Genomic DNA, 15,513 nt, shown 5'->3' with positions numbered 1-15,513 from the left:
CGTTAAGAAACCTATCGTATTATATACTATTACACGCAGCTTTGTTTCGCAATGGATCTATTAGCGATAGGTAGCAGTCAGACGAGAGTTTTGTAAAGGCGCTTAGTAAGTACAGAAAGGTAAAACAAGAGAAAGATTAAAAGAGAAAAAAAAGAGAGGGACGCGCTGTCATACAGCAAAACTTGTTTTTGCGCGAGTTGCAGAAATGTTCGGACCACCCTCAAGTTTCCATTCGCAACGTGATATAGAACGTGAACGTCCGACGCATCCGGCAACCATAGATCATCGATCGCTTATTACCGAGTTGTCGGATAATTAAGGCAGATATAGGTATACGCGAAAAAATATAATCGCGCACGATCAGTAAATACTCGTCACGGTCTCGTAATCTTTTTGAGTTGATCGGAGATGCAATTGCAATTGCAAATTTCCGAGATTATGGAATCGGCTTAAATTAGCCTCATATAAGGATGCAATTAATATTTCTACCACTGCAATAGATACCCTCGTCTACTATCGTAAGAGATTTATTACTCGAGAACGTTAAGGTAGGCGAGCAAGGAGAGATTAATTTCTACGCATCGAGATAAAAAAAGAGACGCATTAGGCTGATTATTGCTGGAGAGGAAAAGAGAGACGGTACAGGCCAGAGGGAGATAACGAAGGAGACGCAGAGTGCTGACCGTGCTACCGTGTGTATACACAGACGAAAAAAGCCCCGAGCTTCGCAGAAACTGCAGTCGACGACGAAGGATAAGCGAAACTCGACGTACCTTGCGTATTTCTCGGCGTATGTGCTCTCGCAGCACGTCGAGACGAGCCGGCAAGGGCACCTGGTCACTGCCGGCCACTCCATACTTGCTCGACAGTTCGTAAAGAACTGGGTGCCTGATGTAATCGCCCTGAAACAGATACAAAGTTCGATCCTGATTATTGACGATCGAGGTGCACGCAGCGATCGAGCTTGGGCGAAAGAACGCGCAATAACGACGGGCAGTTCGTCGGACGATTAATCAATCTCTAATTAAACTCTCTCTTTCTAATTAAAACGTGAGTTCTTCCTTTTGCTCTTTTTGCTCTATACAGTAATTTCCACTTTTATATACGAGACATGAGCGAAGCACTATATCTGTATTTAATCACTTCTTTTCATCCTCGTGTGCCAAGAGATTCGTATCAATTAATAATCGACATCGCGCTCGTTTCCGCGCATATACCGTACGTATATAATCTTTTGGTATTATGCGCGAGAGCCCGCGTTAATCTTCATAGTAATAATAATAATCGCAATGTGTGATCTCTCGCGTTAGCGTTCGGGTTAAGATAACACCGGGCGGAAATTGCACCGTATAAATATCGACGATCGGGGAGTATCCGTCGGGCCGAAGGGAAACACACCGCGAAATATACCTATCTCTTAACCGGAAATCGTCTGGCGCGTATACAGATGTATATACCGCCGTGTGGCCTACTCGTGAGATACGGATATAGAAGCTAGGTAAACACAACACACGCAGGAGAAAGTATCGGTCTCCCGCGGTCTCTCCCCTCGCATCGAATGCCGGGCATCGAAACAGCATCATCCATTGTGATGAATGGACGTCGCGTCGGTTAGTTGTCAATTCGCGTGGCGATACACAATTGCTTCGCCCGTGGAAACGTCCAAGGGTATTCGATCAAACTTCTAACGGACGTGTTAGTGACCTACTTCGAGCAACGTGCAACGTGCAACCGCGTCTTTGAATCGCGAGTAAATCGGAGGCCGCGAGTTTGCACTTGACTTTTGCGTTAAAATGGTGACGAAAGGCTATGAGAGTTGAGTACAGGGCTACAACGCGGTTGTTGGTGCGTGATATTTTTCAAATTAACTGATTTATTTCAAATTTCCACCATATAACGTCTCGGCTCCACATTGAGCCATTTTCAACGGTTTTAATTTTAATTTTTATACCGTTGAGGAGATGACTCAGGGTGGAGCTGAAACGTCTGGAACGTTATATGGTTAAGATTTGAAAGAAATCAGTTAATCTGAAAAGTCTCGCACTAACAACCGCGTTGTTACTCTCATAGTCCTTTCATCACCACGATTTGCTGGTTCATTTTCGAGAGTCCAAAGTCAGGGTCGGTTGTTCCAACCTGGGGTAAGCTAACTAATAGTTAGATCATATATACGTCTTTGTTTATCCTTTACATTAGACAAAGATAGGCATTGATTTAACTATTGGTTAGCTTACCAACAGGTTGGAACAACCGGCCCTTATTTCTTTTATTTAGAGGTAAATAAAAGATCCATCCCGAGTCAATCCAGAACCGATACCGTCGCGCGTCGGCGGAAACGTACCACGCAAGTCCATTTAGAGCCGGTCATTTTGGTTAGTGAGATGCACGAAATCGATCTCCTCTTCTTTCTGTCCACTGCGATAAACGACATCCTTGAAACGGCCTCGCACCGGACAGTCTCGTCTCCTATAGTCTTAGCGTATTACGTTTTGTCGTGCGAGCCTAATATATCGGCAGGCAAACGTTTTAACGTCTCGTCATTAAGATTCGCACTGAGCAACAAACACACACACACGAGGTTCCACCGCGATTAATCACTGCTGAATCACTGTCATCGGAGCGGTAATCTCCAGGGCGCGCGGCCGCAGGTCAACGTCAGCCACCTGTTGCGGTGGAAAATCTACGATATCACGTCCGCGCGACATATATATTTCCGCGATTTCGCACACTATCGCTGTCACGCGGGCGGGCTAACTGTAAAAAGTCTCCGCTCGCACCCGAGGAGCAGCGCGCGACAAGCTCCTCGAATTTGAGAAGTAGAACTGACCAAGAAGACAGCGCGCGACGCCGTTATCTCTTATCTCGGCCGCGCCGATAACAGCGTTACTCAACTGTAAAACGTGGACTTATCGTTTTCTTACAATGCTAATACGAAGAAGGTATCTTCGAGAAAAAAAAACAGCCTATCGTGAAGCAAACACGTAACTTGCCATCCGACCGTTTCATATATAATTTTTTGTTATGACTCTAAATCAACAATCATTCGTATGTGAAGCGTAATGCATAATCAATTCCCACCATAAGCTTCCAAGTTCTTTACACCGCAACCCAAGTTGTGCTGACTTTGATAAACTCAATTTATCTCGAGAAAAAAATATCCGCGAATTTGTACAGCATGTACATTGTAATCGTGCTATTGTGCAAGAAACAGCATCAGAAGACCTGTCGAAACGACATGGCTACTGCTAAAAAGCGTTAGCCCGAAGTTACCGCGTGAAATTACGACGTCTCATTCACAATCCGCGATCGTACAAGTTGCGCAAATCCTCCTCGTGTCAAGACGTTGCCAGACGGGCATATGAAACGACGAAGAACCCCCGGCTTCTCTGCCTTCGAGAATAATGAAAGTGGATGGTTAATTTGGTTTTCGCCGCGTGTGCGAAAACGTGCGCACGGCCGGCATCCTGACGCACGATCTATTTTCATGCAATCCGCCAATATTTGTGCCGCGCCGATAATTCCCGGGAGGTCAACAGACGTCGCGACGTCAGGGAAACCCTTTACACCCGGACGAACGTCTCGCACGAGGAAATCGCGCGGGGAAAATCGTGAAAGCAGCGCGGGAATTTCACCTATGCCGCGCGAGCCTCCTGGGTTCGAAACCACCACGCAATGCTAAATTTAGAGAATCCTGACGTCCGCGATAGCGTTAAATTACTGATTCATTACTCATCCATTGGCGCATCACTGATCGTCACTGTACTTTTAATCTGGAGCATTTACGAAATTCGAGATGTATAAAATTTATTTGTTACACCAAATTGATCTCCAAGTTTGTCGGAACAAAATTTCAGCAAAATTGAAGAAATTTGATACACTTTCCGTGTATACGTTTTTCCCCTCTAGATAGAAAGTTTTTCACTCCCCCTTTCAAAAAGCTCCAACTTTATTTTTATCTTATTTATTTTGTTTTCCACAGATATTTTAGTACACGGTTCGACGAAAGAAAAACGACAAACTTTTCCGCACCAATTTGATATTCCCCGTTTCACCGTGAAATTAAATCTTAAAAAAAAAAATGATGCGGTCGATATCACTGAAAATATTATTGAACATTATTCTCGTAACATCGCTCGACATTCTATTCGCTGCGAAATTCGAGAAAGATGCCAGTGAACGATCTGACAGAATCGACCTTTCGAGATCGGATCTTTAAGCGCAACTCGCGATTATACGCGTGAAAGTTTTCGGGACAAAAACCGACTCCGCGATCTCTCGACGACGATCATCTCGGATTCGAAGTCTGTCGAAGCCTTCACCGTAAAACGTGCCCGATCGTGCGCGGACAGGTCTCCGGTGATCCGCTTGCGGCGGCCGAGAGCGTGTCTCTCGAGACGTTTCGTTCCCGCGTGCCTCGCTCGCAAGAGGAGCAGGTGTTGCCGAGGAGGAACCGACCGGCGCGCGAAAAGTCAGTCAGGACCGGTTACACCGACGCTGATTAGCGCCGACCGGCCACCTTCTCGTCGTCTTCGTCAGGTAGAACGATAGCGATCGCGAGAGCGAGACCGGCACCGTCGCGAGCTTCAATCCCCGCTGATGCTGTGCAAGAGTGCTCCTTTGCGATCGTCGAAGGACGAATCTCTTTCCGCGTCGAAAAGTAACCTCGACGAGAGATATCGCTCGTAAAATCCGGCATGGTAAAATTCTCCTCCGAGACTTGGGTCGTACGATTTAGTCGCCGATCAGACAGACCTAGATCAATCATTAGATTAATTTACTATCTATGGCAAGTATACGTTGTGAATATATATGATAGGCGTGTTAGCGGAGCAGTCGCTAACCGCAACCTCGCGATCGGGTGGATGCCGATCGCCCCGACGACGTCGCTTGATCCTCGTTAACTGGATTTTCTCCCCCGCGTCTACGTCGCACAGGTGGCAACGTAATCTCGAAGGGAACAGCGGGAACAGAGTCAATTAACCCAGACAGTCAACGGCGAAGAAGCGGGGCTGGCCCGAGCGAAGAAAATCGGACGCATAGATCAGATGTGCGGCGCGGCGGCGGCCCGTCACGCCTGGTTCGCCGCGCGATTCTCGCACGAAAACAGCGACGGTTCCCGTCGTGTCGGTGGGGAAAGCCCGCTTGTGCCCCGGGGTACAAGTGCATGTGCGTCGCGGACGAGCGAGCGAGAAACGGCGGAAAGAGAGGTGAGAACGCGAACCGGGAGGAGCCAGGACCGTCCGCGTGCCCCAGGAGAGGGTGCGCGATTACGGCGTACGGCGGGTGTAAGGTGTAAACGCACGGGGGGAAACAACGTCGCGGGGGCACACGTCGGGCACGCGCGCCAGTTCGCAAAGAGAGCGTGGAGAGAGAGACGGAGAGCGCAGACGGAGTGCCTCGCGCGGCGGAGACTCACCTGATAATAGCTCGATTCCGCCATCTTGCTCCCGCACTCAATAACGCTCTTTCCACTCACTCACTCACTACTGCCGCCGCTTATCCATCCGTCCTTTGTGCGCGTCGATGGGTCGACGGGACGGCGAGGTCCATGGCGCGTTTGATGCCCGCGGTCCGGAATTATATCGCGCTGCGTGCGTCGCGTCGCGTCGGCGCCGTGCCCGCCGCCGTACGGCGCCGCATTTCACGTCGCCCACCCCGTGTGTGCGAGACGACAGACTCCGTACAGTCCGTACCCGGACCGCGGAGACGCGATCTCGGCGGGACCGTTCCCCCGGGCAAAACGATCGACGCGCGGGATCGTTTGTTGCCGATCAGGCCGATGAAAGCGTTCGCGCACGGCGAGCCACGCACTACCACACGAGCGGATGAATGAAAGACGCGCGGCGCTCGCGAACAAAATGCGGAAGCGACCACATTCCACCGCACCGGACTAGCGACTGACTGAAAACGCCGGGCCAATCGCCGCGCGAGGCGCCGTGCGCCGACCCACGGCCGTCGCGGGCGACGCGAACAACGTCGACCAATCGGCGCTCGTCGTCGCCTGCGCTCCAGAATCGCGCGCCAATCGCGGCCATTGGCGGGACGCTAAATCCGCCCGTCTTTCCGGAGTTTTAAACAAAGAGATCCTTTACAAATCCGACGTTTGACAAAGGAAATAACGCACGTCACACGTGTTAAAACTGTTTACAGAGTTCAAGATATTTAATTGATTATTAAAAATAATGATTAAAAATGTTTAAAAAGCTCGAAACATTTCATGCTTATAAAGAATCAAGCATACTCATTTTCGTATACTTCATTATCATTTAAATATGTACATGTATGTATATAATACACGATGCCTTTGGAAGTTTGGAGATGTAATTATTGAGAAACTAGTGTCTGAAGGAGGTCCTCGGGTGTTCTAGAAAAGAGACCGCTAGGGTTTTGGTATAAATTCTTCGGGTCGTGGCAGGCGTCGTACAACTGTCTATATATAGCTCCGATTACTTCAAATGATCGTTTCTGAGTGATCACGCGATGATTGTTGCTCTGCAGCAAACTTATTTGCGGTAGCAGCAAGACGTCCGGCATCACCAGAAATGCCTCCAGTTTATTCTGTAAAGAAGCATCAATGCCTGTCGTTAATCGTATATTATTCTATATTTGCGATTGAAGATTGAAGCACTTACAGTAAACTCTTTCACGCTGAGGGCATCCATGCCGGGTATGGACGAAAGCGGTCCCTGATCGCGTCCTTGCAGAATGGTGTAGATCGAGCCGAGATTTAAATGCGCGACCAAAGAACTAGCTTGCTCCGACGTAAGCGTGTCGATTTGCGCATCCGATTGTGCCTAGATTGTTACAGTTGATTACGATATCGTCAAAATTTACAAGTAAACGCCAAATGAAGCAATAGAAATAAATTTTATCTTATTACGTCTAACTCTAATGTACAAACTAACCAATCACCTGTAACCTTTCTAATCTCTGATCCATATATTCGTACAATGCTAACGTCGATTGTATCTGATGCATACAATTGAGCAGATAAACGGCCATATCCACGGTTGGCAATCTGGATGCCGTCTCATTTACTTCTTGAAGTAATGGATCGATGATACACGACACGATCTATGGATCATAAAGAACGACATAAAGTAAATGCAAAAAGGCGAAAAATATTTTTGCTGAATATACCTGCAACATATCTTTCTCCCTGTCTTCAGCTATACTGGCGACCGACAATATTTCATTTAGAAGTGACAATAGTCTAGAGACTGATGGAGCGGGGACCAAATCGCTTCCGGGAGGCTCGGCGCGCTCCCCGAGAGCGATTCTCGTTTCTCTCTGCAGCCTGCTTAGAAAACTCTTTTCGCTCAAGACTAATAAGTCCGACAATGTCTGGTCCAGGACACTGTCGGGTATGATTTGTTCAATAATAGCGTGGTAAAATCTGATTAAGGTTGTAACCGAATATAATACTGTTGCTGGCGCCTCTGTAGTTATAACATGCTCTATTCTTGATTTTAAAGGATGACATAATCCCTCCGTGATATTACTTAACGCCTGTTTCACTTGATCTGACACATCTGCGATAAACAAATTCATATTTAACAATTTAAGCCTAACAAAGGCTTTTAAGATGAAGAAAAAGAGTTTCTTACCCGTTTTATCACAGCCTTTCACTAAAATAAGAATATTCTCTTTCTCTACAGGGATCACTTGATGCAACCAAGCAAGCATATCGCCGACATATCGCTTAGGATCATTCGCATGCATTTCTATAGGATTAGGTGTCCCACCAAAATTTTCTCCTAATGTTAGCGCATCTATGAAGGATCCCACCAAAGCAGTTCTTCTTGCCGCACAGTATTCATCCAGAATATACCTAGCAATGTTCAGTGCGTGTCAATTGTGATAAAAATAGCAGTTTCAAAGAAGTGATACTTGAATTCAACATTAATCGTCTTACTTAAATAACACTGGCCTATCTTGTAGTTTATTCATAGCCTTAATGAGTAACGGCACCAAACGTTCGTTTTCTATGTTTTTACACTGAGTTTGCGTCCACCGATATAACCTTTCAAGCGCGGATTCTTGCAGCAACGTCATCCTTTGCATGATATCCAGGGCCAATGTCTGATAGCCGGACTGCATCAGTACTCTACATTTACCATGAATATCCTAGAAAAGGAATTCCAACAAAGTTATAACAGTACAATAACAGAAGCAAGTTATCGCTACTGAAGACAAATAGCTTTGACAGTACTACCTGTACTTTATTAACCACAGAAAAGAACTCCTCCGTTATAGGCGACTCTCTGGCTGATCCGTGCAGTACGCTCAATTCAGATTGAGTCAGTTGGAAATTTCTGATAAATGCATTTGCGATCTCCTGCTGCATAGTCAACGCTTGACTGGGGATAAAAATAAACGATAAGTTTCCTAGAAACTACAGCTGCGTATCGTCCTATAAATACCTATTTACCTTTCGCTCTGAAGCTTGGAGGTCTGCTCGATCAGTTGCGACGTTTGAGCCTTCGTGACTTGCAAGCGATTAGTCATAGATTGCACGGCCGTGTTCATCGCTAGAACATTTTGATAAACATCGTCCAAAGCACCCTTTACCTGCTTGAAGGCGGCCAGGAATTCTTCGTTTATCGCTAGGCTCCTTCTCTCTATTTTGCTCCGCAGATTTCGGCGGGAATTCAACGTGTTCTCAGTGAAGAAGGTTGACAGTTCTTTCAAAGCTTCTAACGTGTCCTAAAATACGGGATCTGAATTATTCAGTACTCAAAAACGTACCCAAATTGCAGAAGAGAGATTCCCACATAATCGACTCGTTTATCATCGATGGATTCATTATTCATTCGTACCTTATCGTGCTCCACCCTGGATTCCAGCAACTTGTTGACCCTCCGCACTAAAGCGGAGTTAATGTTTTTCTCGCTCATCGCGGATCTTGGAGTTTATCAGCTGCACATAACCTACGCGGGTATGTCAACGAAGCCATGTCAAACGTGTACACGTCATCTGAGAGGAGTGAGGACAGGTCAGGAAGATCGAAACAGTCCGTTTCGATGAATTTCGGAACGCCGATGTCGCGCGGGAGGCTGTAAATGCTGTGATCTGCGATCCGTACGATCGAAATTATTTAACCCTCCCAATTAACGGGACGCTCGTATTTAGGCAACGCTATGTCGCACGAGAATCCTTCGACAGCCGGAGTAGAAGACTCCCGAAACTCTCGTTTACATCTTTCGAGATCGTCGAAGGATCGCTAAAATGCATGCTGTTGGAGCCATATTCAAGCGCGCGTTTTTCGGAAACCGGCGATCTCTCGCGTTTCCGTGGTGAGAGACGAGAAACGAGCGCGAAATCGCTTCTGCGACGTCGTCGACGTGGAAAACGGGCAGCCGACAACCGACAACGACGACAACCTCCGGCCAAAACGGCTGTCCGAGGGCGGCCAATAGCGCTGCCGCCGCGAGCGAAGCATGCGTACGAGGCAACCTGTCAGAGTGAGAACAATTTGTATTCTTGTCGATGACAGGCGAAAATTCACTTCTCAACTGGGTCGGGTCGAAATCTGACGGTATCAGTTGCGATAACGGCGTTCTGCGGCAATAATTGGGAAATTAGAGGGCTCGCGATAAGTTTCGGTACTCCCCACGCAAACAACACACGTTAGAGAAAGAGAGACAGAGGGGAGAGAGGGAGAGAATACTCCAGGCTGATAGGATAGGTGCCATGCAGTAATTCGATGCGTTTAGTTGCGTCGGTTGCGTCTGGTCGTCGCGTGGACGGTGAGGTGTGGGGCCGTCTTCTTCAATGAATTGATAAGGATAGGATAAATATGCGCTGGTTAATACGCCTGTGTGCCCTCGCGGTTTTGCTGGCGCACAGCATAGAGGCGAACAGCGGCGACGAGGCGCCGTTAACCAAACTCGGCGCAAAAACCGGGCCGACCCTGAAGTTCTTTTACTGGTGAGCTTCGGCGATCTCTCTTGTTGATTTTCACGGAGGCGCCCGGAGGCGTGCGTCCTATAAGATAATGGACGCGCAACGATCGTCCGCCGTTAAATTACACACGCGATTAAATAAGACACTTGTTAGACTTCTCACATAAATCTAGAGACATCGTGGATTTTATTGTTCATCTTCAGGCTCGTCGGTAAATAATTAATTTGTCGTTTCTCTGTTGCAGCTATTCGTGCGGTTATAAAAAAGCTTATGAACAATATGTGAGTATTCTTAAGCAGAAGTATCCAGAACTTCATGTGGAAGGCGAGAACTTTAATCCACCTGGTCATAATATGTTAATCGCCAAAGCGCTGGTAATTAAATTCATTGCCTGATACTTTTCTGCGATTTATGCTGCTGTATATATGTCTCATTTATAAATTTGTATTTAGGGAACGTTGAAAATACTGATAATCATTCTAATATGTGGAAGTGGAAGATTCAACTTTGGTCTGCCCCTAACATCCATATGGCAGTGGTGTATAAATAATCGTTTTTATTCCTGTATATTGATTTTTCTGATTGGCAATGCCATAGAGGGCCAATTGATTTCTTCGGGTGCGTTTGAAATACATTTCAATGGTAAGTATATTCAGTTGTAAGTCGTTGTTAACATCGAGCATCATGTGAAATACTTGATCGCATCTGATATATTTCAGACGTTCCTGTTTGGTCGAAGCTCGAAACCGGCAGGATACCACAACCATTGGAATTATTTCAAATAATTGATTTTCACCTAGATATGCAATTCTCAGAAATGGATGTAGGAAAGATCAAATTCCAAACGTAAGACATATAATGTGTTATTTTATATTCTAAAATCGATCAATCTAAACCGTGTACCATGCCAGGAAGGTTTACTAATGGTGTAATGTGATGGAAATGATGTACAATATATTTGTTAAGTAAGTAAGGTCTTTAATGTACATCTTATCATAGAGCATAATTCCAATAAGACTACGAACATATAAGTGTAATTGAAATAAAACTGTTACCAGAATTTCTTATTATTACAGGACTTTTATTCAAAAACATCCATATTATATCGAATTTTCATGACAGAATATAGAAAATACATTATTTTACAATCGTATCCGTTTCCTGTTTTCAATACCAGAATCTCAAAAACGGGTTTCAATCCAGATATCATTTAATTATCTTACCGACCTCACTAAAATCTTTTGGATGATCACTGATTAGGGGACGTGCTTCGTATGTACAAATGGTTACGCCATGTTTGTGAGCTGGTGTCCATTCTCCCTTGAGACCGATGTAATAAATTTTAACTTGTTCTTCGTCGCCAGTGAAGTAAAGACTCAAATGCTGCACTGATGAAAACTTGACTGTTCTGTAATGATAATTTATATAGCACATCATTTTTGTGTATTTTTAATATCTCATACAAACAATATGGTATGCAATTACAGTTGTGTTATAAAAATTCTTAAATTTAAAAATATACAAACAAAAATAACCGTACAATTACCTTATAGGATATTCATGTATTCCATATGAATCTGTAATTAATTCAAATTCCTGCTCTGGGCTAGTACCTACATGATCAAATAGCATATGTGGCCGGTTTTTATATCTATAACATACATAAATTTATTGAAACACATTATCATTCATCTTTGCATCTTGAATGTCGACATATAAATTCTTTTTATTTTTGAGAAACTTTAATTATACTCACAGTTTTACTGTTTTGGGTAAATACTCGTCATCTCCAACTACAATAAGACCCTTTAACTTTACATCTCCTGTAAAACTGCAAAAGAAATTAAAATGTAATGAGATATTGATCCATTTTCACAAAAATTGCATCAGAATACTTACGGTATGTTAAATAGAAGCTCAGGATCGACATCACTTTGAACGTACTAGAAGTAAAATAGAGAAAAGATTCCGTAGAAAGGTTCGTAAAAATATTAAGGTATACTTGATATTTATAATACAGAAATATCATAGAACTCACCTCTGATCTATCTAGTCTTTCTTCCCACGTTTTGAAGACCCTGGCACCACTGCCTTCCTCGTGCTCGTTTAGGCACTCCACTCTATCTTTATCTATTTTTTCGAATAAATTGTAACTGACTCCTAATTCTGTTGTATCATGTGCACTACCACAATTACATCGATGTTCCATTATCCGTGTGGACCCTGTTAACAATAAAAAATACAAAGACATGAATATTTGAATATATACAAAGTAAACAAAAAATCACTTAAAAGAAAAATTTGTTAAATTCCAAATAAATTATATATTTATATACATGGCGATTACAAGTACTGTTATATAATATAACGAATGATATCTTAGTATAACATTCATCATTAATATCAAATATTATAAATTATATGAGTTAAATATTAGAACATATATTTTCCACTCATTTTTTCAAAAAGTACACAAATTATAGATAAATAATTTGCTCGTATTCCCAATATTATGTTTAAAATATTGTGTTGCTCTCTATGAAGGGAATGACTATCTATATTTTAAGTATTTGTCATTTTACCTTGATTTCTTTACGAACGTAAGACGTTACTAAACTGGAGGTTAAGTCCACACAACAAGATTGTCCTGATAACTGTCGTTACAATTGCAATAAAACAATATTTTACATGCAAATGGTAGAACTTCCTTTGGCAGTTGAAAGTCGAATAAATACAAGGATAAATGTGGAATTAAACTGTCCGGAGAAATTATTTACATTGAAGCTCCCTCTCCTTCAACCTGCCTACTTAACCGGTCGGTAAATAATGTTTTGGCCGTAGAATTGTAAATCGATGTATGTATATACATATACATTCTCATTTCAAACCCATCCCGTAATAAGAGTTATCTTTCATTATTTTCTCATTCAATTATGAAGTTTATCGTTCGTACGATTTTCAAAATCGGGTTTACAGCTCTCAGGGATTTTCCATAAAAATATACAGGATATAATACATAAAATGAAAAAAATATAAATAATATACTGTTATAAAAATATACTGCATTTATATAGAAAATAATAGTCACGTCTTTTTAAATTCAATGTCTATCAAATCTAAATGTTACTTATAAAATTACTGAATCCAAGGGAGATCTTTCTCTTGAAAAAGATAATACAAGGACTACTTGTAAAGAGTGGAGATTACAGGATAATAGGTAAAAGCTCTGATATTTTAAAAACAGGTGATATTCATTTTATAAATTCTATAGCGTATGTACATTTGTTATTTTGCATATAGTGTGAATGAAATATAGATAGAGTGCAACATAACATATAAATAAAACAATCTTTGTATGATCTATGTTTGTGGAATGGTTGCATTGTCATCTCTTATGTGTGTTTGTCAACAGCCTCGTCGATTATTTTATTTAGTTTCTGATTTTGCCAATCAAGAGCGATGTTATCGAGATGGTTGTCGAAGTCGACCAGATTCCTATACTCCTCTGCCTTCAGTAACGAATACATTGCATCTGTGTGTGCAACATCGTCCTCGTAAATTATACTGCAACAAGAAAAATATTTTATGCCCGAGCAAAAGAACTCTATCAAGTTGAATTTCAAGGGTCATGATTTTTCCGCATAATCTTCAAAATATATAATTAATAATTACTTTGCCATATCCTTTGGCTTCCATTTTCCCTCTACAGATTGCGAAATTCTCAACGGACTCGATCCCATACCTAGAGTCACTTCTCGATTATCCACCTGATAACAGTAAAAACCAATAAAGTTTGTAGAAGTTTGTAAAACGTTTTGACGTGTCGACTGATAAACATACCACTACCAGCAGCGCGTTATTAAAGTTCTCTGCGATTTTGTCTGCTATTCTGTGGGCTGGTCTATCTGTACTGCATGAAGAACATAGAGGTGAATCAGTACTCAATGCAATGTAAAAAAAAGGGATGTTAGTTACATTAAAAAGAAAATATCAAGGTACCTTAAGTCATTTATATTCTCGTTAGCCAGGTAATAACCTGCCAGTATAAGGCCTTTGCTTGCAGCTAACTGGTCCACCTGTTGCAACATTAAATTAACATTACAGGATTATTGTTCTAGCATTTCGAACGGAAACTTTTGCAATATAATGAAAAAAGTAGAGCGCGCGATCACTCGCTGTGACGTTTCGTCCTTGTGGTATAGATATAGGTTAGGATGGACTGACACGTCCACGTCACACCCTGATTTTCGCGCGTGCCGAGGTACCGTGCCCAAGGAGGCGCGACAGCAAGTGCAATTTCGCGAAGTGCTTCACCGCGGTAACGAGTATCCGTGAAATATTTACCAAAGTAAGCGCTATTTCCGCCATTGGGGAAACATGTAGGCATATATGGAATAAAGGTATCGCATCCTCGATGTACAGATCCGCCCTGCCGTCCTTGCTCTTTTGTTTGCCGAGCAGCAGGCCATTTATTGCACAATGCGGGTATTTGGCTGCGTGTAAAATGATTTTGCAGTACGCGCGGGGCGAAAAGAAAACATTCGTCATCGTCAAGGGTGCACTGTAAACGCAAGCAGACGCGTCACGCGAGGAGACCGGAGTGAATCAGTATTGCCAACAGATCGCGAATATCGCGATTGCCAGGGCGGCGAACGTTATGCCTTTTCTCCCTATATACATAGCGGACTGGCGGACGCGCAGCAAAAAAATGTTCCCAATTAATTTATTTTTTCATAAACGATTCTCGAAGATGTACAGACGACGTCATTAATGCCTGGTCCCCAAAATTGGATGTGTTTCGGAAACTCACTCTTTGTCTCTTTCTAAGGGAAACAGTTAGAAAGAGACGAAGAGTGAGTTTCCGAAACGCATCTAATTTTGGGGACCAAGGGGGGCCCGATTCTCTAACGAGAAACGTATGCGCAAATTCTGCTCTAACAGAAAGGCTGCAAATTCATTGGCTATCGCACAGTTTTTAGCCAATAAGCTTGCAGCTTTTCTGTTAGAGCAGAGTTTACGCATACGTTTGTCGTTAGAGAATCGGAGTATTTTATAATGACGCCGTCTGTACATATCTGCATATCTCAAAGCAAGAATAATAAAATAACTAAATCTACTACATATTTAATATAAAAAAAAAACCCCACATGATACTAACGAGAAGAATGTTCGATAAATTTGTAATATGTTCTAATTCTGTGTCTGATAAAAAGTCTAATATTTCATCAACTTTCCATGATTAGTTTCTGAATTATAGCCTTGAAAATCTCTTTATAAGAAACGCTCGTACGTTTGTTAAACGAGATTGCACTTGTGTGCAGGTCTGACACGCCATATGTATACATAGGATTGTAGGCAGAGCAATAGCAACTTGCAAAAAGGTGTTAACATCGCACAACCGGTGCAATCGGCGTCACTCGATGTACATATAACGCGATTATATCCTCCACTCCGGTATAAGCGGTTCTAAAAAAGATTATGAGGGGTACGCGCTATAGGGCATCGTTCTCGCGATCGTCCCCGTGATCGCCGGTCATCGCCGCGCGACGCAGCAACGCCGCGACTCCTCGCTCATTGTGATTTTAATAAGCCTTATGCAAATTACAA

The 15,513-nt window shown here is 43.1% G+C and overlaps 5 protein-coding genes across 8 annotated transcripts in view; 1 reads left to right on the top strand and 4 right to left on the bottom strand.

The window, feature by feature from the left end:
• LOC112455196 (serine/threonine-protein kinase N) overlaps positions 1 to 5,883 on the bottom strand; it is a 30,744-nt gene extending 24,861 nt beyond the window's left edge. The window contains exons 1-2 of one of the 3 annotated variants that reach the window (XM_025016979.1): positions 5,417 to 5,883; positions 774 to 902 (exon numbers count right to left, since the gene is read on the bottom strand). In XM_025016979.1, the coding sequence (XP_024872747.1) occupies positions 774 to 902; positions 5,417 to 5,440 (153 nt within the window). In that variant the 5' untranslated portion in view covers positions 5,441 to 5,883. Of the gene's footprint in view, positions 1 to 773; positions 903 to 2,341; positions 5,257 to 5,416 lie in introns of those variants that run through there. The other 2 variants (XM_025016977.1, XM_025016980.1) reach the window with 2 other exon arrangements.
• Positions 5,884 to 6,158: 275 nt separating this feature from the next.
• LOC112455190 (conserved oligomeric Golgi complex subunit 6) lies at positions 6,159 to 9,360 on the bottom strand. 2 transcript variants are annotated; one of them, XM_025016969.1, is made up of 9 exons: positions 8,820 to 9,360; positions 8,432 to 8,706; positions 8,216 to 8,360; positions 7,916 to 8,127; positions 7,608 to 7,831; positions 7,141 to 7,532; positions 6,913 to 7,074; positions 6,633 to 6,794; positions 6,159 to 6,558 (listed from the first exon to the last, which is right to left on the bottom strand). In XM_025016969.1, the coding sequence occupies exons 1-9, from the start codon at positions 8,895 to 8,897 to the stop codon at positions 6,325 to 6,327; spliced, it is 1,884 nt and encodes a 627-aa protein (XP_024872737.1). In that variant the 5' UTR covers positions 8,898 to 9,360; the 3' UTR covers positions 6,159 to 6,324. The 2 variants fall into 2 exon arrangements, with proteins under 2 accessions (XP_024872737.1, XP_024872738.1); XM_025016970.1 differs by lacking the exon at positions 6,159 to 6,558 and having other exon boundaries at positions 6,646 to 6,794; positions 6,906 to 7,074.
• Positions 9,361 to 9,527: 167 nt separating this feature from the next.
• On the top strand, positions 9,528 to 10,976 carry LOC112455192 (thioredoxin reductase-like selenoprotein T homolog CG3887). Its single transcript, XM_025016973.1, has 4 exons — positions 9,528 to 9,930; positions 10,151 to 10,280; positions 10,359 to 10,548; positions 10,626 to 10,976. The coding sequence occupies exons 1-4, from the start codon at positions 9,800 to 9,802 to the stop codon at positions 10,754 to 10,756; spliced, it is 582 nt and encodes a 193-aa protein (XP_024872741.1). The 5' UTR covers positions 9,528 to 9,799; the 3' UTR covers positions 10,757 to 10,976.
• Positions 10,977 to 11,014: 38 nt separating this feature from the next.
• On the bottom strand, positions 11,015 to 12,743 carry LOC112455191 (PITH domain-containing protein CG6153). Its single transcript, XM_025016972.1, has 6 exons — positions 12,489 to 12,743; positions 11,945 to 12,129; positions 11,806 to 11,849; positions 11,663 to 11,737; positions 11,453 to 11,557; positions 11,015 to 11,314 (listed from the first exon to the last, which is right to left on the bottom strand). Exons 2-6 carry the CDS (start codon positions 12,113 to 12,115, stop codon positions 11,113 to 11,115), a joined length of 597 nt encoding a protein of 198 aa, XP_024872740.1. The 5' UTR covers positions 12,116 to 12,129; positions 12,489 to 12,743; the 3' UTR covers positions 11,015 to 11,112.
• A 393-nt stretch (positions 12,744 to 13,136) lies between these two features.
• LOC112455188 (ER membrane protein complex subunit 8) lies at positions 13,137 to 14,509 on the bottom strand. Its single transcript, XM_025016965.1, has 5 exons — positions 14,251 to 14,509; positions 13,906 to 13,982; positions 13,747 to 13,816; positions 13,579 to 13,673; positions 13,137 to 13,470 (listed from the first exon to the last, which is right to left on the bottom strand). Exons 1-5 carry the CDS (start codon positions 14,452 to 14,454, stop codon positions 13,299 to 13,301), a joined length of 618 nt encoding a protein of 205 aa, XP_024872733.1. The 5' UTR covers positions 14,455 to 14,509; the 3' UTR covers positions 13,137 to 13,298.
• Positions 14,510 to 15,513: the final 1,004 nt, after the last annotated feature.

Source organism: Temnothorax curvispinosus, unplaced genomic scaffold, assembly GCF_003070985.1.
Source record: "Temnothorax curvispinosus isolate PA1 unplaced genomic scaffold, ASM307098v1 QBEX01005876.1, whole genome shotgun sequence".
In the NCBI taxonomy this organism is placed as follows: Eukaryota; Metazoa; Arthropoda; class Insecta; order Hymenoptera; family Formicidae; genus Temnothorax; species Temnothorax curvispinosus.
This window is presented reverse-complemented; position numbering and strand designations above follow the sequence as displayed.

Coding starts and splice junctions, on each gene's coding strand:
- LOC112455190 (XM_025016969.1), bottom strand. CDS start 8,897: ATGAGCGAGAAAAACATTAACTCCGCTTTAGTGCGGAGGGTCAACAAG. Junction 8,707..8,819: donor CCAGGGTGGAGCACGATAAG/GTACGAATGAAT, acceptor CCCGTATTTTAG/GACACGTTAGAAGCTTTGAA. Junction 7,533..7,607: donor GAAAGGCTGTGATAAAACGG/GTAAGAAACTCT, acceptor TGTTTATCGCAG/ATGTGTCAGATCAAGTGAAA.
- LOC112455192 (XM_025016973.1), top strand. CDS start 9,800: ATGCGCTGGTTAATACGCCTGTGTGCCCTCGCGGTTTTGCTGGCGCAC. Junction 10,281..10,358: donor TGTTAATCGCCAAAGCGCTG/GTAATTAAATTC, acceptor ATTTGTATTTAG/GGAACGTTGAAAATACTGAT. Junction 10,549..10,625: donor GTTTGAAATACATTTCAATG/GTAAGTATATTC, acceptor GATATATTTCAG/ACGTTCCTGTTTGGTCGAAG.
- LOC112455191 (XM_025016972.1), bottom strand. CDS start 12,115: ATGGAACATCGATGTAATTGTGGTAGTGCACATGATACAACAGAATTA. Junction 11,558..11,662: donor TTACCCAAAACAGTAAAACT/GTGAGTATAATT, acceptor TGTATGTTATAG/ATATAAAAACCGGCCACATA. Junction 11,315..11,452: donor ATACATGAATATCCTATAAG/GTAATTGTACGG, acceptor TTATCATTACAG/AACAGTCAAGTTTTCATCAG.
- LOC112455188 (XM_025016965.1), bottom strand. CDS start 14,454: ATGACGAATGTTTTCTTTTCGCCCCGCGCGTACTGCAAAATCATTTTA. Junction 13,983..14,250: donor CGGAAATAGCGCTTACTTTG/GTAAATATTTCA, acceptor ATGTTGCAACAG/GTGGACCAGTTAGCTGCAAG. Junction 13,674..13,746: donor ATAACGCGCTGCTGGTAGTG/GTATGTTTATCA, acceptor TACTGTTATCAG/GTGGATAATCGAGAAGTGAC.